This window comes from Armigeres subalbatus, chromosome 2, assembly GCF_024139115.2.
Source record: "Armigeres subalbatus isolate Guangzhou_Male chromosome 2, GZ_Asu_2, whole genome shotgun sequence".
Lineage (NCBI taxonomy): Eukaryota > Metazoa > Arthropoda > Insecta > Diptera > Culicidae > Armigeres > Armigeres subalbatus.
The window spans coordinates 343,426,281-343,451,279 of NC_085140.1; the positions used below are offsets into that span (position 1 = coordinate 343,426,281).

Sequence of the window (24,999 nt, forward strand, 5' to 3'; positions counted from 1 at the left end):
GGCTTTGGCAGGTTTTGTTCTATTATTGGCAGGGGGTTTTTATGACTGACCAGGCGCAAATTTGGCCTAAACATTCTTTGCATATCAAAGAATATTGTGGCCAAATTTCATAAAATTTGGTCGTCAAAACCCCTGCCAATAATAGAACAAAACCTGCCAAAGCCGTCTTTCCCTAGTTAAGTAAATCCGAAGTATCAGAATTCTAGCGAGTAGAAGTCGTAAATCGACTTTCGGCTTGGCAATACCCATATTGCATGGATTTGCTGTAATTTTAGCAATCCGGAAGTCGACCATTTTGAATTCCAAAATGACACCAACACCTATGTTTGGATTCCACTCATCGACCCGTTCCAGCAATATTGCATGGATTTGGAGTTATTTTAGCAAACCGGAAGTTGTCCATCTTGAATTCTAAACGACAACGCCAAACATCAATTTTCGGGTCCCACTCATCGAGCCTGTTCCGTCAATACCCAAACTGCATGGATTTGAAGTCATTTAAGGTCACTCCTGACGGAATCCAAGTTTCAAAGTGCTCGCGTTTTCGCGAGTTTCAAGTTTCAAGCAACGCACAACTGTCATTTTTGTTGATTTAGTTTTGCTGCGTCGCAGCATGTGTGGAAAAATAAAAATGACAGTTGTGCGTTGCTTCCGTATCGAGTGGAGTGCCCCCGAAAACCCTCGAAAGTTTTGCTGCGTCGCAGCATGTGTGGAAAAATAAAAATGACAGTTGTGCGTTGCTTCCATATCGAGTGGAGTGCCCCCGAAAACGCGAGCACTTTGAAACTTGGATTCCGTCAGGAGTGACCTTAAGCTAACTGATATTCAGTCATCTTGAATTCCAAAATGGCGACAAACATCGATTTCCGCTTCTATTCATCGAGCACGTTTCGGCAATAGGTAAGCAGTTTCTAAGTTTAAATAATAAAGTCTTCTAAGTTTCCATTCAAAAGGACCAATGGTTCTCTTTACACGGATTTTTGAATCAACGCGTTTTTTTTTTTCATGAGGCACGTATACTCGCGTAAAAAACCTGAGTGTACACATTAAGGACAACGTTTACACAATTTGACCTTTTTCATCTTTCAATACCAAATTTTCAAAACGACTTAGGGGGAATGACGGCTTTGGCAGGTTTTGTTCTATTATTGGCAGGGGGGTTTTTTACGACTGATTATGCTCAAATTTGGCCTAAACATTCTTTGCATATCAAAGAATATTGTGGCCAAATTTCATAACATTTGGTCGACAAAAACCCCCCTGCCAATAATAGAACAAAACCTGCCAAAGCCGTCTTTTCCCCTATCTGCTTTTGTAAACAAATATTCAAACGCCGATTTGACGAATCTGAAAACACGTATACTAACACCACCACCACAACAGGTAGCAGAATCCTTCACCTACGTATTGATGGTGTTGGGTTGCGATTCGTCAAATCGACGTTTGAATCATTGTTCACAAAAGCAGATAAGTCGTTTTGAAAATTTGGTATTGCTTTCTTAATCTTTCAAGAAATTCGTCCACATGGATACACATTCCAAATAGGAGCATTGCTGGAGATCCCAACGTCGAATTAGGCACTTCACGTTTTCCGGAAAAACGAAAACATACCACACATAAAGGAAAACCGATAAAACTTAATAAAAGAGCGAATCCGTTTTATAAGAAGCACTTGTATTAAAACCTACTACACTATTTGCTTAACATTAAAATCATAAATTTTGATTACATTGGCTGGGTTGAAACCCTATAAATTGCAACAAAATAATAATGGCAAACTATTTTGAATGTTTGGAAAAATTGCACTTCTGGAAAAATACTTTTATCAAAGTTGGGAAGATTTGTTTTTTTTTTGCTTTGCACACGTTGTCCAAAAAATAGGTTGTTTCATGTTTTTCTAAACTTTTCGTCATTTTTACACACATGCAACTACGTGCCTACCAATAGCAAATCACTGGTTCGTCTGCAAATCGTAAAATATGAAATCAATTACTAAAATCATTGTCACTACACTATTACTATTGCTTAAAACTAACCACTGCCAAAGAAACTCTATGTACAATAGGGTTGTGGTACCGTTTATGCTGTCTTTGCATGGTTGTTGGTTTAAAAAGTTTACGGATCGCTTTGCACAACAGATGGATTATCTCTAGTTTAAATCATACAGTTTCGAAACGAATCTGCTGATTGAATTGCCAAAACAAATAAATGTAGAAAACCTTTGAAGCTACATATTTAAGTGTTCTTCAGCAACAATCTCAAAAATCTTTTTTACTATTATAAAACATCTATCTACTGTTTTCTTTTTCAGAAACCTTCAGAGCCCTTCTCAGAAAAAAATAATAATTTTCACATTCAAGTTATTTTGTATACATGTCTGCAATTTCAGTGAGTTTTATAGTACGGGAATAATATGTAAACTAAACATATTAAGATTGTTAAGCTATATTTAGTATCGAAACTCAAAGAAAGAGCCCGGTACCGAAAACCCAACTGTACATGGTCTGAGTGTTCAAATTAAGAACCAAACTTGTCTTGGAAACAATCGCACGCATATTCATCTTGCACAAACCACCCTTGCTTTATATTTTCCTTTCTCCATCATCGCTAAAACTCTCATTCATACCCACGCAGGATCTCGCCCACCTTACGACACCGAGCTGATTGCATTGTGCGGGGACCCCATCTGGATCAGGACCTTGTCCAGCCACTGCAGCGGTCCGTGCAGATGAATTTCGATCCAGCAGGGTGTGGACGTGACGTCCTGTCGGTGGTACTCGGCTCCCCAGCCCTTCACGAAACTCATTCGTATCGTGCACATCTTGGTCAGCTCGTACACCGCCTCGAACCCGTGATTCACGTACTGGGACAGCAGCTGGGCGAACTCCCGATTGTTGAAGATCTTCAGCGAACAGCCGGGCGGGATTTTGCACACCGTGCTCGGGTGGAAGCCGTGCGAGTGGTTGCAGTTGCGGCTCTGCACGAAGATGGCCGAATCCGAGAGGCACTCCGCGTACACTTCACCGCCGACGTAGTACAGATGCACCCCCTTTCCGATATGACGACGTGTGTTTTCGATTGTACTGTTGCGGTTGACATTGCTCAGCTGACCGAGGCAGAAGCGTTCGGAGTTGTTGGAAGGATTTGTGAATCCATCCACCATGACGGAGGTTGTATTGCAGTGGAATACCTCGCCGACTCGGCAATTGAGCTCGTAGTATGCTATACTAGCCCAATAAGGAGGTTCTTGGAAGTGGACTGGATCTTCTCCACCGTGCATTTGATTAGTATCCATCTGGTTGTTGTCCTGACTGCTGACATTGTTCCCATCTTCCGGGGGGCTGTATGCCGGAGGAGGCGTTTCAGGTAGCGAACCGTACGGGCTCTGAGGATTAGAATTGATCGGTCCCGGACTGGACACCGAGGAGATGGGACTGTTCGGGCCCATGTGCGAGGAAATGGGCGAATTGGGTCCGCCTCCGCCCATGTGCGAATTGTTGAAGCCGGAGTTCGTGTAGCTCACGTTGTGCGGCATGTTGGGTTCGTTCATCTGGTGGAATGGCAGCAGCGAGTGGCCGGGGGCGAATTCCGAGTGGCGTGGAACCAACACCGGTGGGAGGACCGGACTTTCGACGCGTTTGTAGTGGTACGGGTTGATGCAGACCTCTTTCTGCTTGGCGCTGAACGGATACTGACACGTTTCGATCGGTTTCAGCTCATGGTGGCTCTGCAGGTCCGGCCAGCGCCAGACGCGGCAGTAGATGACATGTGGAAGTCCTTTGCGGTGGGATACCTGAAAAAGAGAATTATTTTATTGTTAATAATTACAGTTAATTTTTAAATTTGCTCGAAGTTTGTAAATAACGCTGATGCAACGACAGAAAGAGTTGCAGGAAAAGTTGGGACAAAATACAGTGCATTAGATTTGCCATCAAAAGGAATAAGATACGTATGATTTGACTGAGAGAGTTAACGCCCGGCCACCCGGACTTAGCACATTCCATCGATGGCACCACCGACGTCAGCGATTTGGGTGCCCTCGGCAACGGCGACGGCACGGAGCTCGGTCAGCAGTATCATCGATTGGCATCGAGGCCAGGTGTAGGGTGCTGATATGGCATTATTAGGTTAGGTGGTACGTTACATTAAGACAATAAATCAGTTTAAGTTTAGTAGTCAATCGACTTGGGTCTTTTTAAAAGAAATCCCAAACGCGAGAACGCGAACTGGCGCCCGAATAGGGACCCGTCGACGTGGGAATAGTATAAGTGTCCGGTAGTGAAAAATCGTTCAACAAGTGAAGTGTAAAATCCTCAAAGTGATCTATCACACCATTGGTGGAAGGAGCCAAACACCACACCCTAGGTTCAACGAGCCTACCCTACGGACGAAGCGAGGATCAGGACACCGCATCCAGCCGGATCGATCGTTATTAGGGCCCGGAGTAGCCGTCAGCAGCAAAACGGACCAACCTGAAATAACTGCCTGGTTCTCCCCCATAGACGGAGTCCCGCTATAAAAATCATCCCAGGAAAACCCAGGAAGTCCAACGGAGGATGTTGGCAATTTTACTGTAAGTTTCTTTTATTTTATTCAATCAAACAAGTGCTAGTGATAGTTCGTTAAATCCGAAAAGTGTGACTGAAATTTTTATTCCAATATCTCAAAAGTTTTAATTTTGCTCCTATCTGAGTGATTTTTTTTATTACGGTGATTTTGTCGAAGTTCTCCACAAGCTCTTGCCCAATTTGCTCAATATTTTACCGAAGAAGAAATCGCGAGTAAATTTCTATTACTCAAATATGATGAATCCTAACCCTAATCCAGTGCCCCCGCCTTCTGCTATGAGCATTCAACAGTTTATTGATTTAGGCAAAGTTCCAGACTTTGTCAAGGAAATTAAAATTTTCAAGGGTGATCCTACCAGACTTATTGATTGGATCACCGATGTTGATTCCATTCTCAGAACTCACCGCGACAACGGTGCGACACCGTCGCAAATTAATATCCTTGAACGGTCAGTGCGCCGGAAAATTGATAGCGAAGCTGCCGATATTTTGAATGCGAATAATGTCTCGTCCTCTTGGACGGATATAAAAAACACGTTAATCCTGTATTATCGTGACCGACGCGATGTTAAGACGTTAGATTTCTAATTAACATCTATAAGAAAATCTGCCGAGGAAAGCCTCAGCAGTTATTACAGCCGCGTCAATGAGTTATTATCATTGATAATTGCTCAGATACAAACGGACGATAAACTGCGACCGAATGCCGCAGCACATATCGACTACTTCCGTGACAAGTCACTCGATGCATTTATCAGAGGATTGGATAAACCTCTGAGCATCCTGTTAAAAGTACAAACCCAAAAACTTTGGGTCAAGCTTACAACTTCTGCACTGAATATTATAATTTAGATATCCGTTCTGCCCCTTCCGAAACGAACATGGTGGCCAATCATTGCCTAAGCCAAAGGAACCTCCAAAAATACCTTCCAGGACACAGTTTTAAATCCCAAAATTCTACTACCGCCACCATTACCTCGAAGAAGGCCTAGTGTGCCTCAAAATTATGCTTTACCTCCCAGAGTCCCCTTGCAAACCAACCCATTTAGGCATCAGCCTTCCCAAAATGCATTCTCATACAATCCATTTTCACAAAACCCCTTCAGGTCACCTCAAACTTCCCAAAGAGTAGAAGCCATGGAAGTTGACCCGAGTCAACAATCGAAATTCGTAAATTATGGTAATCGGCCGCCAATGAATTTAAGGCCAGCTTCTCAACAATATCACCAAAATGCCAAACGACAAGCACATCCGTTAGAAAACGCATACCCTGTTTATGATTATTATGATAATTACGATAATTACAACCAGTATGCTTATCAGTACGATCAACCGTGCTACAACGAGTGCTATTCAGATTATCCGAGCCCATATCCCATGCAGGACGGCTCATATGACGAAGCGCCTCCTGCTGACAGCTTTGAAATAGGAGAAGCGTCTGGTACCGCTCCGCCAAAACAGAATGCTACTGAACAACAAGAACAGCACGCAAATTTTTAGAATGGCTCCCCGTTGGTAACCCCAACGATGCCTTTACATAAACCTTCAAACAAACATTGGCGAATTCCCTTTTAATTGATACAGGGGCAAATATAAACCTAATACATCCAATGCTAGCATACAATTATTCATTAACAAAACCGTATCATTTCACGGCAAATGGTATCAGTAGCGCTAATGGGAAATTCAGCGCTAACTCGGCGATTGATATTGAATTTTTTAGACCAAAAATACATTACCGAGCACAATTTCTACTACATGATTTTCATCCATTTTTTCACGGTATAATAGGTACCGGAATATTAAACGTACTCAGCGCAAAGATTGACCTCAAAAATAACACTCTCCAGCTAAGTAAAGACAATGCAGTCCTGACTATTCCCCTTCTTCAATATTCCCCTACACAAATTGTTAGTTCCCTGAAACAAATCCAAGACCATCCAGTTGCCTACCCCAACAATTGGCACTCGAACCACGGGCAAGCAACGTAGACAAAATGTTCAGAACGGCTCATCTTTCAGCCGACGAGAAGGACAAATTATTCGAGGTGATTGAACGGCATCAAGAAGTGTTTCATCAGCCCGATGCAAAACTGACTTGCAGTACCGTAATTGAGTTTGCTATAAACACCGCGGATGATATTCCAATCCACCAAAAGTTTATCCATACCCTGCTGCATATGCAACAGAGGTAAATAAACAAGTGAAAAACTTCTCGATGATGGAATTATAAGGCCATCACGATCCGCTTGGACGTCCCCAGTATGGATTGTTCCAAAGAAATCCGATGCCTCCGGAGAGAAAAATTTCGAATGGTAGTAGACTACCGAAAATTAAATGAAAAAACTTTATCAGACAGGTACCCGATGCCTGAAATAAACTATGTTATTGACCAATTAAAAGGTCAACAATATTTTATCACCCTCGATTTGGCATCTGGTTTTCACCAGATAAAGATGAAAGAGAGTGACATCGAGAAAACTGCTTTCTCGATTAATAATGGCAAATACGAGTTTACTCGTATGCCATTTGACTCAAGAATGCTCCCGCGATATTTCAACGTGCAATCGATGATATATTAAGGGAACATATTGGGAAAATATGTTACGTCTATATTGATGACGTAATCATATTTGGCAAAACACTCGAAGAAGCACTTAAGAATCTCGAGATAATTTTAAAGGCGCTGAATGATGCTAATCTGAAAATTCAATTGGATAAGTCAGAATTCTTACATAAAGAAATTGAGTTTCTCGGTTATGTCATCACATCTAAGGGTCTTAAACCAAACATAAAAAAATTGAAGCGATAGAGAAGTATCCCGAACCATCAACAATCAAAGAGCTGAGATCATTCTTAGGAATGATGGGCTATTACAGACGGTTCGTAAAGGACTTTGCGAAAATCGCAAAACCCCTTACAAGCCTTCTGAGAGGGGAGGGATGTACCTCAAATAAAAGATCAAATTTAACGAAGTGGAATCAAACTGTTTTAGGAAAATGAAAAGTATTTTATCTTCCTCAGACATTTTAATTTATCCCGACTATAGCAAGCCTTTCATTCTCACAACCGACGCATCTGATTTCGCCATCGGAGCCGTCTTGTCGCAAGGTGAGGCAGGTAAAGATAAGCCTATCCATTTCGCCTCCAGAACTCTCTCGAAATCCGAAGAAGGATTCTCAGTACCAGAAAAGGAGATGTTAGCCATATTTTGGGCACTACAAACGTTTAGGAACTATTTATACGGTTCCAAATTCAAAATTCTCACAGATCATCAACCTTTAACTTTTTCTCTATCAGCAAAAATACAAATGCAAAGCTTAAGCGTTGGAAGGCATATTTGGAAGAACACGATTATACCATTGAATACAAGCCAGGCAAAAGCAATGTGGTTGCTGATGCTTTGAGTCGAATAGTGTGTTCCATGACTGCTACACAACACTCAGCAGAAAATAGCGATCATTTCTATATCAAATCTACGGAATCCCCTATTAATGTATTTAGACACCAGGTTATTTTGAACAAAGGTCCCGATAAAGTCAATACAGAACACCCCTTTGAAAATTTCACCAGAGTAAATGTTTTTATCAGTGATATTAACGACAATTCTCTATTGCAGGTATTGAAAAACCATTTTGATGTTAATAAGTTAAACGGACTCTTAACAACTGAGGAAATTATGGGTAAATTACAGGAAGTGTATAAAACTCACTTTGGAGATAAAAGCTGTTAAAAATCCGTTTCACTCAACGTCAACTCCAGGATGTCCGAGAAGAGAACGAGCAGTGGGATTTGATACACAAAGAACATTATCGTGCGCACCGCGGCGCAGATGAAAATAAAAGGCAGCTTTTGAGGAAGTTTCATTTTCCAAAGCTTTCTCAAAAATTGCATGACTTTATAAAAAATTGCCGAATTTGTCATGAAAATAAATATGATAGAAGCCCTATTCACTTCCCTATCCAAAAAACCCCAATACCTAATCGACCGTTTCAAATAGCTCACATCGACATTCTTTTCATAGACAATCTTCAGTACTTAACTTATGTCGATAAATTCTCAAAGTATGCTCAAGCTCGTTTAATTGAATCGAGAGCCGCTGTAGACCTTATTCCGGCTGTAAAGGAAGTGTTATCAAAATTTAGGTTCCCTGAAACCTTGGTCATGGACCAGGAAAAGTCATTCATGACGGGTGAGCTAGTAAATTTTATAACACCAACAAAATCACGCCATATATAGTGGCTACTGGTCGAAGCGAGATGAATGGGATCGTAGAACGCTTCCATTCGACTTTACTAGAAATTTATCGAATAAGCAAAGCTGAGAATCCAAATCAAACCCTACAAGAAATCATGGACATTTCAATAATAAAGTACAACAACACCATTCACTCCACCACGAAACATACCCCATACGAAGTAGTCATTCCCAGCTCTCAAAGCTCGACAATATGTGAAACCGTTTATAGAAATTTGCTGGCGACACAGACTAAAGACCTGAAACGTCACAATCAAAAAGACAAAACATACAGAAATTGAAGCAGGAATTGACGCATACGAAAAGACAAGACGTAGAGTAAAAACGACCCCACGATATAAAAAGATTAAAATAGCTAAGGTCAATAAAAGCACAATAAAACAGATGACGGTAGACGTGTCCACAAAAACGACATAAAATCAGACAAATTTGACTGACAAACTCCAACCTTTTTCAGAATCTCATCACTACTGACAGAAGCATGGACGTTACACATACAACGACTGGAACAACCTATTTTCGTCTTCGACCACGGAATGAGCAGATTAAAATATTCATCGTATCGTTACATCCACCACTTCAGCATAGAGTCATTAAGAACACATGTCGTAGATCTCAGGAATAGATTTGATGAAATAGATAAAAACCAATTTTCGGAAATAATACTACAAAAATTCGATGAAATTAATAAGTCTTTGGAAAGTATAATCCCTATTAGAAGGCAAAGAAGATGGGATGCTGTAGGAACTGTTTGGAAATTTATTGCTGGGTCACCTGATGCAAATGATTTAAAATTGATTAACAATAGCATTAACAATCTCATCTACAATAATAACAAGCAAGTCAAAATTAACAGAGAAATGACTCTTCAGCTAAAGGAATCCGTTTTCAAGACTAAAGAAGCTATTCAGTTATTCAAGAACAAATCTTCAGAGCTATATTCAATAAACATTCTCTTTAACCTTAAAGATTTAAACGAGAAAATTGGAGATATAATAGATACGATAATGTTAGCTAAATTAGGGATTTTAAATGGGAAAATATTAACTAAAAATGAGAAGGAAATGTTTAGGAAAGATTTAGAGAGGGAAAATGTAACTGTCCATTCGTCGGCCGAAGTTGTCACCTATGCCACTACTTCAATAGCCACCAACAACCAGGAGATCATACTGTTCATCAAATTGCCGAAATTGGATCCTTGAGTTTTTCATAAGATCCTTGTTTGCCCAACCTTCCACAATCGACAACAAATACACACGACCAAGAAATATTTCTTAATCCACCCATCTGAAAAATTTACAGTCCACACGCTAGAACCAACAATTTACAATTTGGAAGATACTGAAGTAGCCGATTCCTCATGTATACCCAATCTCTTGGACGGAAAAACAGCTGTCTGCAACTATACATCAAACCCTACCCAACAAGAAGTCATTTCATTTGACACACACCATATACTTGTCAACACCGCCAAAAACTTCACCTTTTCATCCGATTGCAGCGGCTCTGAGAGGATCATCTCCGGATCGTATTTAATCCAGTACGAGAATTGCACCATACAGATCAATGGTGTCCCATACACAAGTAAAACCAGAAACATTGCCGGAAAACCGATATATCTCCCTTTGGACGGGATAACCATCTCTAAAACGGAGACGTTTTGAACCTCAGCATGGAACATCTCCACAAACTCCAGTCAGAAACCCGAAAGGAGTTGGATCTACTTCGCTTGGAAACCAAAAGCCTACATTTTCCACATTGGCCACTGTTTGGAGGAATTGCAATCCTCCCCATCATAATCGGTATTGCTATTTTCTTCAGTATTTTCTTCCATAGGACTACCAAGATCAAGCTGCAGACGGTACCAAGCAACAAGGAACATCATGGAGCAAAGGAGCCTAGGCAGGGCTTGGAAAATTTCAAAACCTTTTCCCACGCAGAAAAACTACGTTAAAGACAAACATATTCTAGGTAAATCCAAACACAAATTCAGTTTGTTCTGGCATCAAAATAAATATGTTTGAATCAAACATATTGTTGCATTTGAAGCGAACGAAAACTTTTTTTGAATCGAATGTGCGTTTCGAGTTGTTTCAACCAGCTAAATGTTTGTAGCAAACATGGATATTATTGTTTTGGCTCGACCGCTCATAATATTTTCCTATCAATTCTACCAATTTTCATCTTCTGGTAGCATTTGGCTACCAGATTTCATAATTCCAAACGTTCATATTTCATTTACTTACCTTTCTGTACCTGAAAAACATCCTTATCATCAATTTGGAAGCAAGAAAACATATGTTTCTTCTCTTGCTCCTGGTCCTCTGCTAACTTCCGGTCGGATCCGAGCCGGACTCGAGTTTTTGTGTACTTTTGCAAGAGCGAGCGAGGGGCTGCCCACTAGTGTGTGTATAAAACAAACATGGATTTAATTTTAGTTTAAAAATAAATATGTTTGATTCAAACATATTACCATTTTGGAAATAAACATGTATATTTTTGAAGCAAATGGATGAAATTTGTATCCGTGTAGTGGATACTATGAACCAGGAGGTTCATCTCTAAGGAAGGTCGAGTTAACGCCCGGCCACCCGGACTTAGCACATTCCATCGATGGCACCACCGACGTCAGCGATTTGGGTGCCCTCGGCAACGGCGACGGCACGGAGCTCGGTCAGCAGTATCATCGATTGGCATCGAGGCCAGGTGTAGGGTGCTGATATGGCATTATTAGGTTAGGTGGTAGGTTACATTAAGACAATAAATCAGTTTAAGTTTAGTAGTCAATCGACTTGGGTCTTTTTTAAAAAGAAATCCCAAAACGCGAGAGCGCGAACTCGAGCAAAGAAGAATACCATTTTTTTGGGAAACGACTGTGGGGTTTAATCATAGATCATTAATTAACGGCAATCTGCAATGAAGAATTGTACTTCGAATTCGAAGAATAATTGTACTTCGGAATAGCATTTTGGTCTGGCGAATTGAAGCTGTAACGTGCACGGGGCGATGACACATAAAATTAAGATCAGAATGGCAGCATGAAGAAAAGAAGCTCGCCACTTCAAGCGATTTCAACCTGCTCATTAAACAGCACTTGTATGTTGAAAGGATAGGAAAAGTAGAGTTGTCTGCTGGCTGACTGGATGGCCCTTTTTGAACATTCTTTTGGTTTTACTCTATGGTTATGCACAGAAAATACCTCGGAATTCCGAAACTAAATGTTTATGAAATCCGGAAAGGAAATCCATTAGAATTACCGAAGGAAAATGGATGGAGATTTCCAAAGTGAAATTCTTCGGAAAGTTAAAAATTTCAAAATGTAATCCTTCAATTTCAAAAAAAATGTATAATCCAAAAATCAATACTTGAAACTTCCCCTAAAACAATCATTGGATTTTCCCAAGATAATTAATTGATATTTCCATTAGAAAATAATTGAAATATCCATAGGCTTCTATTGAAATTAAGATTCTTTTTTATTACCTCGGTCAAATATTTATAGTTCGAGAGGGAATTCTAAATTATAATTAAAGCAATTTTGGAATGAATTTCCATTGAAATTCCTGAAGGAATTTCAGAAGGATAGGATATATGTAAAGAAATCTTCTTCTTCTTGGGCATTACATCCCCACACTGGGACAGAGCCGCCTCGCCGCATAGTGTTCATTAAGCACTTCCACAGTTATTAACTGCGAGATTTCTAAGCCAAGTTTTTGTATTCGTATATCATGAGGCTTACACGATGATACTTTTATGCCCAGGGAAGTCGAGACAATTTCCAATCCAAAAATTGTCTAGACTGACACTGGGAATCGAACCCAGCCGCCCTCAGTATGATCTTGCTTTGTAGCCGCGCGTCTTACCGCACGGCTAAGGAGGAGATGTAAAGAAATATTGAATGCAATTCCTGAAGTAATTTTCCCTGAGTTCCCAAAGGAAAATCCAAAAAAAACGTAAGCAAATTCCAAAAGAATACCTAAGGGAGAAACTTCAAAATGAATTTCTGAAAGACTTTCTAGCTGAGTGTATAAAGACATCGCTTGAGGAGTTTTCTGAATTATTTTTAGATGAATTTCCTGGAGAAATTCTAGAAGTAGAACCTGAAGAGATTTTTGAAAGAATCCCTGAAGGATTACCAAAGAAATTCCTAAATACCTCCAGGAATTCCAGAAGTGTATTAAACTAGCGACAAATCTGTGTTTTAGGGAAAACTTTGGCTTACATGTTCAGTGTTAAAGCTCACTAGAACAAAACTTCAATCCTTCTTCGGATCTTGAATAATTTTAAACGACAGAAAATCTTAAAGTCGGCCTGTCTTGAGTTATGAGGCGAGTTGTTCGACAGCTTGTCTGTGGCTCATTGCCCTATGGCAGCGATTATCAACCTGTACCCCAAGGGGTAACTTCGCTGGCTTCAGGGGGTACCTCAAATAAGAATGCGCAATGGCGGATGTATTACAAATCCAACAAAATCTTATTGATAAAGTTTTGATAATTGTTTAATTTTTGGTTCTAAAACTTTGTATTGCACATAATATGCATGGTGATAATTAAATTAAAGCCTAGTTAGTCTTGCCTACCACAACCAGCACAGTGTATGAAGAGCTTAGTAAAAAATATCAAAGAACAAATCAACGAAAAAACAAAATTGAAATATCCCTGATGTAATCTATATGACGAAGACAAAAAATGTTGAATGATATGATAAGAGTATGCTCCTGAGCTAAAATCCATCCCCATTTGAGAGGTTTGAAGGACCTTTTTTTCGAAAAGACGAATAGTTCCGTTGCAAGAGACTTTGAAGCCCCCTTCAAAGTGGCACGAAACCCTCAATTCAAAGGGTCTTTCAAACGGCTCAAAATGCTACTTTTAAACGGCTCGGAAGCCTCCATTCAAGAGGGTCGGAAGCCTCCTTTGAAGAGGCTCGGAATCCTCCTTTTAAGAAGCTCGTAAGCCTCCTTTCAAGAGGCTCAGAATTCTCATTTCGAGAGGCTCAGAAGCCTCCTTTCAAGAGGCTCGGAAGCCTATTTTCAAGAGGCTTGGAAGCCTATTTTCAAGAGGATTGGAAGCCTCTTTTCAAGTGGCCCAGAATCCTCCTTTCAAGAGGCTCGAAAGCCTCCTATCAAGAGGCTCGAAAGCCTCCTTTCAAGAGGCCTCAGAGCCTCCTTTCAAGACGATCGGAAGCCTTATTTCAAGATGCACGGAAGCCTTATTTCAAGAGTCTCAGAAGCTTTCTTTCAAGAGGCTCGGAAGCCTCCTTTCAAGAGGCTCAGGAAGCCTCCTATCAAGAGGCTCAGGCCTCCTTTCAAGAGGCTCAGAGCCTCCTTTCAAGAGGCTCAGGCCTCCTTTCAAGAGGCTTGGAAGCCTCCTTTAAAGAGGCTCAGAAGCCTCCTTTCAAGAGGCTCAGAAGCCTCCTTTCAAGAGGCTCAGGCCTCCTTTCAAGAGGCTCAGAGCCTTCTTTCAAGAGGCTCAGGCCTCCTTTCAAGAGGCTCAAGCCTCCTTTCAAGAGGCTCAGGCCTCCTTTCAAGAGGCTCAGAGCCTCCTTTCAAGAGGCTCAGAAGCCTCCTTTCAAGAGGCTCAGAGCCTCCTTTCAAGAGGCTCAGAAGCCTCCTATCAAGAGGCTCAGGCCTCCTTTCAAGAGGCCTCAGAAGCCTCCTTTCAAGAGGCTCAGGCCTCCTTTCAAGAGGCTCAGAGCCTCCTTTCAAGAGGCTCAGGCCTCCTTTCAAGAGGCTCGACACCCTTCTTTCAAGAGGCTCGGGAACCTCCTTTCAAGAGGCTCAGAAGCCGCATTTCAAGAGACACGGAAGCCTCCTTTCAAGAGGCTCAGGAAGCCTCCTTTCAAGAGGCTCAGGCCTCCTTTCAAGAGGCTCCAGCCTCCTTTCAAGAGGCTCAGAAGCCTCCTTTCAAGAGGCTCAAGCCTCCTTCAAGAGGCTCAGAAGCCTCCTTTCAAGAGGCTCAGGCCTCCTTTCAAGAGGCTCAGAAGCCTCCTTTCAAGAGGCTCAGAAGCCTCCTTTCAAGAGGCTCAGAAGCCTCCTTTCAAGAGGCTCAGGCCTCCTTTCAAGAGGCTCAGAAGCCTCCTTCAAGAGGCTCAGAAGCCTCCTTTCAAGAGGCTCAGGCCTCCTTTCAAGAGGCTCAGAAGCCTCCTTTCAAGAGGCTCAGAGCCTCCTTTCAAGAGACTCAGGCCTCCTTTCAAGAGGCTCAGAGCCTCCCTTTCAAGAGGCTCGGAGGTCTCCTTTCAAGAGGCCTCGAAGGTCTCCTTTCAAGAGGCTCGGAGGTCTCCTTCAAGAGGCTCGGAGGTCTCCTTTCAAGAGGCTCAGAAGCCTCCTTTCAAGAGGCTCAGGCCTCCTTTCAAGAGGCTCGTAAGCCTCCTTTCAAGAGGCTCAGAAGCCTCCTTTCAAGAGGCTCAGCCCTCCTTTCAAGAGGCTCAGGCTCCTTTCAAGAGGCTCAGGAAGCCTCCTTTCAAGAGGCTCAGCAGCCTCCTTTCAAGAGGCTCAGAAGCCTCCTTTCAAGAGGCTCAGAAGCCTCCTTTCAAGAGGATCAGGAAGCCTCCTTTCAAGAGGCTCAGAAGCCTCCTTCAAGAGGCTCAGAAGCCTCCTTTCAAGAGGCTCAGAAGCCTCCTTCAAGAGGCTCAGGAAGCCTCCTTTCAAGAGGCTCAGAAGCCTCCTTCAAGAGGCTCAGAAGCCTCCTTTCAAGAGGCTCAGGCCTCCTTTCAAGAGGCTCAGAAGCCTCCTTTCAAGAGGCCTGGAAGCCTCCTTTCAAGAGGCTCGAAGCCTCCTTTCAAGAGGCTCAGAAGCCTCCTTTCAAGAGGCTCAGAAGCCTCCTTTCAAGAGGCCTGAAGCCTCCTTTCAAGAGGCCTCAAGCCTCCCTTTCAAGAGGCTCGGAAGCCTCATTTCAAGAGGCTCGGAAGCCTCCTTTCAAGAGGCTCGGAAGCCTCCTTTCAAGAGGCTCGGAAGCCTCCTGTCAAGATGCTCGGAAGTCTCCTTTGAAGAGGCTCGGAAGTCTCCTTTCAAGTGACTTGGAATTCTCATTTCAAGTGGCTCGAGAGCCTCCTTCCAAGAAGCTCGGAAGCCTCCTTCCAAGAGGCTCGGAAGCCTCCTTTCACGAGGCTCGAAATCCTCATTTCAAGAGGCCCGGAATCCTCATATCAAGAGGTTCGGAAGCCTTCTTTCAAGTGGCTCGGAAACCTCTTTTCAAGTGGCTTGGGAGCATCCTTTCAAGAGGCTCGGAATTCTCAATTCAATACGCTCGGATGCCTCTTTCAAGAGGTTCGGAAGCCTTCTATCAAGTGGCTCGGAAGCCTTCTTTCAAATGGCTCGGAAGCCTCTTTTCAAGTGGCTCGGAAGCCTCCTTTCAAGAGCCTCGGAAGTCTCTTTTCAAGATTGCAAATTGTATACATGGCGCCATTAGCAGTCTAATACGTTGCATCTACTCCTTTCATCAGTGATTCCGATAGGCACATCGCCGCTATGGATCGCTTTCACGGCATACATGTGACGTCACTGCATTCTTCGTACAACCTCTTTTTTGATCTTTATTTTTGTGATTTTTTATTATAAAATAAGTTTATCACATAAAAATTCGTACAAGCTGATCCGAGACGACACTACAGTTTCAGCATGTCTACTTTTGTACTCCAACATGTGGCGATAAAATTTGCGTCACTCTTGAAGTGTCATTTTTTCCACGAGCCTAACTTGTTTTCTGTATGCCGTGGATCGCCTTATAACGGCTGCTTCGTCCTGACCAAAACATTAGTTTACATGAAGTTGCTGTCAGCCATCATGCAAAAATTCTTCATTAACTTCTCAATGACTTCTCAGAGGAGGCGGAGGTCGACCTATGTCAATACTTTAAACAATATTTTATTATGGGAACAGATTTAACATTAGGACCTTGCCCCTGAGTCAACCTCAACTGGAAATCCCTGGAAACGACTGCACCCTACAATTCGGTTTAACGGACCCGACACTCACCTGCAATCGCCCGTCGAGCGAGCGGGGAATGGTGACGCACTTGGACGGTTGCCCAGGACAAGACAAAGCCCGTTCCAGCTCCTCGATGGCACCTTTCCGCTTTTTGAGCTTTTTCACCAAACTGTCGACGGCCTTTTCGGCCCATTTTTCCTCCTCGTCACCTTGCTTCCAGCCGAGCAGTTTCTTCACCGCCGGGCTGGTAAACGAGAACAGACTGTTCAGGCTGGACATGGTACTGCTGCTCGACGACTCCACATCATCAGTGTCCATCGTGAAGAAGTAATCTGGAAGAAGGATACGGAAGGTCAGAGAATTGATTAGTGTTAATGTTGATCCATGTCCAAAGATATAAATATATACAAAATGGTACAGTTAAAGTTACAGTTAAATAAAAGAATAGACTCCAAATCGACTATATGCAAACCTGACGGTTATTTGTAATCAAATTTGATATTCTATGAGTCCTTCTATTTTCACTTAAAAGGTTGCGTTTAAAAGTTATGATCAAAATTTCTTTTTTTTTTCTTTTACACAGGAAATATTTTATCTATACGTCAAAAATATCGGTAGATTATGTGCTATGTATGTATGTTCTATTCTATGTTTGTTTTTGAATACTGTGCTATCATTTTGCCACTTGGCGTCAAAACTGCGCTGCGTCTTATCATATTCAAATTCGCACGGCCTCGCTTTTGCGTCACCTAATGTGTGACTGGTTTAATTGTTTATTTTTTGCGTGGAAAAAAGCACTTTTCGAGCTCCACTCTAATGACGATCTTTTGGGGGTGTATATTTGGCACAACATTCGCAATGAGAGGCAAGTAATACGACGGTTTTAACAATTCAAGGAAACAAAACCCGATTATTTGCATTTTCGCAATACAATATTTCACAATGTGCAATTTGTCAACGGCAATAAAAAAAACTGGCCCAAGCAAATCATTCCTCCCACTGCTGTTTTTCAGCCCACAGCTGATAAGCTTCCGCAATTATATTATATGGCCTGATTATCGGACCCTACCGACTACAACTTCACCGGTCTGCCATATAAAGAAAACTGCACAATCCTCTTGGTAATGACTTGTCATGAACGGTGCTGGTAGCCTGTATCAAACTTGCGAGAAGTACAGGAACAGAGAGGTAAGCGGCCGCACAATTATGAACGCCGTCAAATCTGATTTTGGTTGATTATTTCGCGACCACACTCGCGTCGTTACTTGACCTGTTCGGTAGAATGAAATTTGCATACCATTAACTCTGTTTCGAGAACCGATGCCAAGTGGGCCCTGCCTATTCTTGCAGACAGGTGTAGATTCGATTATACACCTCTTACTGCCACTGGGAGCCGAAGGTTGACCGCCCCGGGGCAACCAGTGGACATTAGACTGAATCAGGGTGTTGATCGAAAAAAGGTGTGACACACCTGTGTAATTAATTAATTGGCGGTGGCATATGCAAGTGCACAATTGAAGGGTATGATTCTGTGCATTAATCGTAGAGTGGGTTTCTTGGGTTCTCGCTAGACAGTGTGTCGCTGTACAGGTTCACTCTAATGAAATGAGGTAAATGCACAAAGCGCAGGCAGTCAGTTAATTGGTTTGTAATTAATGATACAGAAAAACTAAAACGAATGAACGATTTTAAATTAACTTCAAACCATTCCAAATGACTCTATTTGAACGCGATTCAATCATTTGTATGAACAAAACGTGAACTACAATAAGGCAACGTTATTTAGATATTTTGAAATCAATTTAAAAGCCTCGAACGCTTTTTCTATCAAGTACTGATAATTTTCAGACACATTATTGAGCAAACTGAAGCAAACCAAGGATAGTGGTCGTTTAAATTCCTTTCCAAAACTTCTCGCATGTTTCCTTCAACTTAAGTTATTATTTGCGATTTTGATACAATTCTTGCTCACTTTTTCTCAGAAACATCGTTAGGAATGGAACGCAATGACACCGAGAATTAGTTATCTCAAAGAAGGCACACCCTTTTTCTTACGTGAGAAATCTACAAGATACGAATTAGATCCGGCATACATGTGGCTGCATTTGATTGGCTAAAATATGGCCATATTTGCTGAAGCGTCAAAATTGGGAACGGTTACTTCAGATAAGGAAGGTTAGCTTCATGTATGGAAGGTGACGCAGAAGATTGATGAAGTTTACACTCTCAGAGAGTCAACCGATGAACACAGTTCTATTTGGCGACAATGATTTAAATTTAGAACTTCTTATCTAAACGTTGTTTACTGAATTAAAAATAGAAAACCTCATGAATAAATATATATGCAAACAGCTTTTGCATGAAAATAATATCATTTTACAGCTACATTTGAAACCACTTCGCCTTTTTCAACCTACTAAAGATGGTTCGCTTCCGAGTGGTTCATTCAATGAGATATATGGTTTCAAACGTGTCAAGTTGGATCAATAGGCACATGATCATATGCACATACAACTATTGCTGTGCGCCGCCACACCACCGTCGCCAACGGTTTTACACACGCCGGCGCCGCCGAAATTTCCTCACGCCGACGACTAATCAAAATCTAACAAAAAATGTTTATCAATTAACTCAAAGGTGCAGTCCAATGGTGTTGTATGCAAAGGTGGCGTAGGACTACGCATCCGTATTTAAGGGATTCGTTATTAGCTGATCGGATTCTGCGTTGCGCGGCCGCCGACTCACACGATCGTTCTGATCGACAAAACCAATGCACCGTGTGCAACGAACCAAACCATGCAGATCGCAAAATGGTCCAGTGCAACGGATGCAATCGCTGGTTCCACTTCAGACTAGTCTGCGTGAACGACAGCATCGAAGAAGAGGACCGAAGCTTTAGATGCACAGCGTGTTCTGTTGCCGATTCTTTAGCCTCTACAGTATCGACTACAGCAAGTATGCTGGAAGCACGCATACAGTTGAAAATGGAACGGCTAGCCAAGGAGAAGCGGCTACAGGGGAACATGCAGGCAGAGTGCGGAAAGCAGGAACAAGCTATTCGAGAGATGACGTTGCGTTTGGAACGGAGGGACAAGGCCATCAGGGAGATGGAGAAAATATCAGACAATTATCAGGTTTTGCTATTAACAAGAAAAAACTAATAGTTCAAGATATTGATAAGTTCTTGTTAATAGCAAAACCAGATACTTTTATGATATTTCGGTGCAAATGTTTGTTATTTTCGCTTGTTATTTTTACTCTTATTTCAAACAAGTTAATATCATGTTTTGTTATGGAGACGAGCCAGCCTCGGGCTGAAAGTCTCCTTAATAAAGACACAAAAAAAATGTTTTGTTATCAATAACACGTTTTACTGTTAATGTTTTGTTATCAATAACACGTTTTACTGCGTTCGTAGCCGTTACAGCCGTTGAGCGAAGAAAGCTGAGGATTGGATCAATTGTAACCCGGCTGTTACCATGAGTGCCAATTCTGGAAACAAACCCACTGGACTCACATCGCAGCTGAAACCAATCACGAATTCTGCCCCAGGAACAGCAACAGTAACTATTAACGATGTAGGTCAAGTGAATCTACATTCAGCTTCTGCGGTCACGTCGAGTATATTAGCTGTGAGGTTAAAGTAAGTTACCATCAATCGGTGCGCAGCAAGCCATGACTCGGCCTCTTCTTGTCAGATATCCGTGGCGTGCACATGCACCGACGGCGAGCTGCTGTCATCGCTTTTTGTTCCGACCATTATGGGTCACACATTTTGGCGCTCCTGCCAGGTTAATTTCTGGATCCTGACGATGATTTCCAAAGGTGAGTTGAATTCAAGTGGTTAATGTGCTAATGTGATAAAATATTACCGCTGAAAAATAAATTGGTTGGTTTGAAAAATCTCCAACCGCGTCTGAAAGACCGCTAGAAAGTGAATAATGAATAATGGATTGTGGTAAGGAAAATCACACAGCGCGTTTGTAAGGCAGCTGGAAAGTAGGATGTGGTTTGGAAAATCACAAAGCAGGTCTGGAAGACCGCTGGAAAATGGATTGAGTTTAATAAAATCCCAAAGCTCGTCTGGAAGACCGCTGGAAAATGGATTGTGGTTAGGAAAATCACGAAGCACGCCTGAAAGACCACTGGAAAATAGATTGTGAATTAGAGAATCACAAAGCTCGTCTGGAAGACCGTTGGAAAATGGATTGTGGTTTGAAGAATTACAAAGCACGTCGGGAAGACCGCTGAAAAATGGATTGTGGTTTGAAAAATCACAAAACGCGCCTAGAAGCCTACTGGAAAATAGATTGAGGTTTAGAAAATCATAAAGCGCGTCTGGAAGGCCGCTGGAAAATGGATTGAGGTTTAAAAAATCCCAAAGTGCATCTAGAAGACCGCTGGAAAATGGATTGAGGTTTGAAAAATCCCAAAGCGCTTCTGGAAGACCGTTGAAAATAGATTGTGTTTTTTGTTAAATATCTTGGCTGTGCATATGCACAGCATATGTTTCGAAATGGACAAATTGATATGAAATTTGCGAAAAAGAATCCACGTGTCTTGTATGGACTCGAACGCTCAACCTCCTACTCTCTAGATAGGCGTGATAACCCCTACACAACAAGACCACTTAAAGTTCCCGTTTGCGGAAAAGCCATCAGAATCCGAGTACCAACCTCCACCGCGGTTAGCTCTCTTTTTTGCATGATTTGTCCAATCTCCACATGTGCTTTACTATTGTATATCCACAGTCAAGCGAGTGCACATTGTTTATTAAAAAAATGTTTAATTGTTAATAGATTGTGGTTTGGAAACTCACCAAGCGCGTCTGGAAGACCGCTGGAAAATAGATTGTGGTTTGAAAAATCACAAAGCGCGTCTGGAAGATCGATGGAAAATGGATTGAGGTTAAAAAATCCCGTCAAAGCGCGTCTGGAAGACCGTTGGAAAATGGATTGTGGTTTGGAAAGCATGTCTGGAAGATGATATGATATCGCATCGTTGTTCTTCAATTAAAAACCCGATGTTGATGGAAAATGGAATGTGGTTTGGAAACTCACAAAGCGCGCCTGGAAGACCACTAGAAAATAGATTGTGGTTTAGAAAATCACAAAGCGCGTCTGGAAGACCGCTGGAAAATGGATTGAGGTTTAAAAAATCCCAAAGCGCGTCTGGAAGACCGCTGGAAAATGGATTGTGGTTTGAAAAGCGTGTCTGGAAGATGATATGATATCGCATCGTTGTTCTTCAATTAAAAACCCGATGTTGAGATAAATTTATTTTGGAGTTCAATTTTCAAATGCAACATTTTCAATGATCATCTCGCGCAAATAACTTTAGAAAAAATCTTTGTCTCCTATGCAAGAGGATTTTTTTGCCTTTTTTATGAGAGAAGATGGGAAATGTGAAGTTAAAGTAAGTTACCATCAATCGGTGAGCAGCAAGCCATGACTCGGCCTCTTTTTGTCAGATATCCGTGGCGTGCACACGCACCGACGGAGAGCTGCTGACATCGCTTTTTGTTCCAGCCATTTCTGGCCACACATTAGCTACCTACTCTTCCGTTGCTATTATCCCATTCTACAAACGCATCGATTTCGCATCCTACTACACAGCGACCACTTATAGCACAGAACACCATGCAAGGAAACAATATGATGCCAATAGTCACAACGGCGGCGAGCGTGCAAAAGTTTCCTAAGCCCTCTGCATAGGTCCATGCACATAATATGTCGACAACTAACGGCCATTATTAACATGGGGTTGGCGATGCATAAGCAGTTAATAGAAGTAGCAGATATCTTCGTGCGTTTGCAAATTACATGAACGTGATCATCAGTGCAGCTAGTAGTGTATCGAATGAGGTCACTGAAACCACCAGACAAAAAGAAAAGACGTTCGTCAATTCAGTTCGTTCGGAATCTTGTGCTCGGAATGATCAACGTCATCCCGAAAAGGTCACCGGTAAGGTTAAAAGTGTGATTGATTCAAAGTCAACGGATCCTCCTGAAGTGCGTCCCTGTGTAGTGCGTCAAGTACAAGGGCAAAAAACAAAAGAATGTCCGATCGTTGAATGCATCAAATTCGACTACAGGGGTAGTAACGGTGCATCAACTTCTGCACTGCCCATGATCGCATATTTGCAACATTTGCATTTTCGTCGATTTTTAAATAAGCTAAGTTCTTCCGGCTGACCAGGTGAAATAAGAAAGTTTGTTCCAAGAAACTCGAAAAAACTACCAAGTTGTTTTGTAACATTAAGCAGTGACCGCATAACCGTAACACTAGAAAATTTTATTGCTGGTACGCCATGTGCAGTGTACAAAAATTTTCGAAATTAGTTTGCATTCAAACACCAAGTAATGGAAATGTTTCTACCGAAGATTCCAACTGGATAAAGTGTTTGTGTATTTTTTGGGAATTTTTAGAAAATCATTGAGATTTGCATACTTTTGCATATCACAAACTTCATCGTTCCATTTCTCCCATGCCTACTTTTGTCGATTGTTACAAATATGCGATCATAGGCAGTACAGCACAGTCATCCAGTCATCGGGTATGGGAAGGAATTGATGATGCAGTTACTCGCCCACATCAAGCCGAGAACACTCATGCACTCACCACGAGTTCCTGCGGAATTTTATTGGAATCTGGGGGTTAGAGGTTTGATGGCAGAGGTTCGTCTTGGTTAACGGGTTGTCAATGTAATAATAATGAAAGGGTGGTGTATATTCTAATTGGAAGCCGAAACGAGCTTTTTTTGCTCATTTCGAAGTCTAATAGATTCCTGTTAGAACTAATCAAGTTGTAGATATCGGGATATAGAAGATGGAAACGGTGTGAAAAAATTTCCAGTTCTAACGATTGCTAGAACAAAAGAATTATATGAAAAGATGCAAAGTAGGAGGAATGGAACGGGCCTGGGATTGAACCCACGACCTCCTGCGTATGAGGCAGAAGCGGTAGCCACATGACCACCAAGCCCGTTATACAACGTTATTAGAAAACTGCCTTTCCAAGAAACTTGAGGTCACCGGAGCTGTGTTTGCTCTCTGTATGCAGTGGACTAATGGTGTGTAAGGCGTGCGGAAGAAGAGTCAAGAAGAGTGACGTAGGAGATTTCCAGTAAAAACGGTAAACATTTTATCAAGAAAGATGTCCACACAGTCTCTAGTTTAGATCTGCCACGACAAACAATCGACTTCGAAGAACTTCAAGCCCAATTCCATAATCTGAAAGGACTCCCAATCACAAGTTATGATGATGCTACTCCGGGAATATTAATTGTACTGGACAACACCAAGCTAAAGACAACGTTGAAGCTTCGTTAAGGTAGCGGAAGTCGACCTGTGGCGGTGAAAACTCATCTAGGATGGCTGCTGAACGGAAGATCTGAAGAATCGGATTTAAAACTGGTCCACCGAGTACAACGATTTTTATGGCGGAACAATCCGTGTGGGAAAACAGAAGTGTTTGTTTTGGACTTCGCCATATTTGGAGCTACGTGTTTCCAAAGTTCTGTGCAGTTTGCGAAGAATCGCAATGCGATTGAATTGTCCAAAGAATTTGGTCGAACTGCAACCGCAATTTTGGAGAACCACTATGTGGACGACTATAACAGTGTCGATAGCGTCTACGAAGCAGTGGAGCTCCCATGAGAAGTTAAAACGATACATCAACACGCTAGGTTTAAACTCCGACACTAGTTATCCAATAGTGTGGATATGTTGGAGCAAATTGGAGAAAAAAAACCCAGATTAATCCACCTAGCGTTGGTGGTGTCTTTCTCGCATTTAGTTAAGCCACCAACCTTATATATGGGGTTTATATGGTCCGATGTACCATTTTCTTCATAACTTTTAAACGCAATGACCGATCGTTATAAAATTCAATAGTGATCAACAAGGTTTTGTCTCCTGTCGAATGAAACTTGTTGCGAGAAAATCGGTTAAGGATTTCTATACGAAAAGTTGTCTAATGTTTTTTATAGTTTTTGTGCACACACATACACACACATACACACAAACATACACACGGACAGACAGATATGTGCTCAGCTCGTCGAGCTGAGTCGATTGGTATATGTATTATGGGTCTCAGAGGCTTCTATGAAAAGTTCGTTTTCGGAGTGAAATGATAGCCTTTCGGTACAACTTAGTTGTACGAGAAAAAAAAATCAGAAACTCCAAAAAAATCGTGGTGGGCAAGGACGTTGGGACTGAGAGATTTTTGGGGATAAGTTGGTTGCCGC

At 41.9% G+C, this 24,999-nt stretch overlaps 1 protein-coding gene across 4 annotated transcripts in view; it reads right to left on the reverse strand.

The window, feature by feature from the left end:
* Positions 1–1,653: 1,653 nt before the first annotated feature.
* The window catches only part of LOC134212866 (protein mothers against dpp-like), a 121,890-nt gene continuing 98,544 nt past the window's right edge, over positions 1,654–24,999 (reverse strand). For 3 of the 4 annotated variants that reach the window (XM_062691121.1, XM_062691122.1, XM_062691119.1), the window contains exons 2-3: positions 16,797–17,080; positions 1,654–3,793 (exon numbers count right to left, since the gene is read on the reverse strand). In XM_062691121.1, coding sequence (XP_062547105.1) covers positions 2,648–3,793; positions 16,797–17,066 — 1,416 coding nt within the window. In that variant the 5' untranslated portion in view covers positions 17,067–17,080 and the 3' untranslated portion in view covers positions 1,654–2,647. The remainder of the gene's footprint in view (positions 3,794–16,796; positions 17,081–24,999) is intronic. The other variant, XM_062691120.1, reaches the window with a different exon arrangement.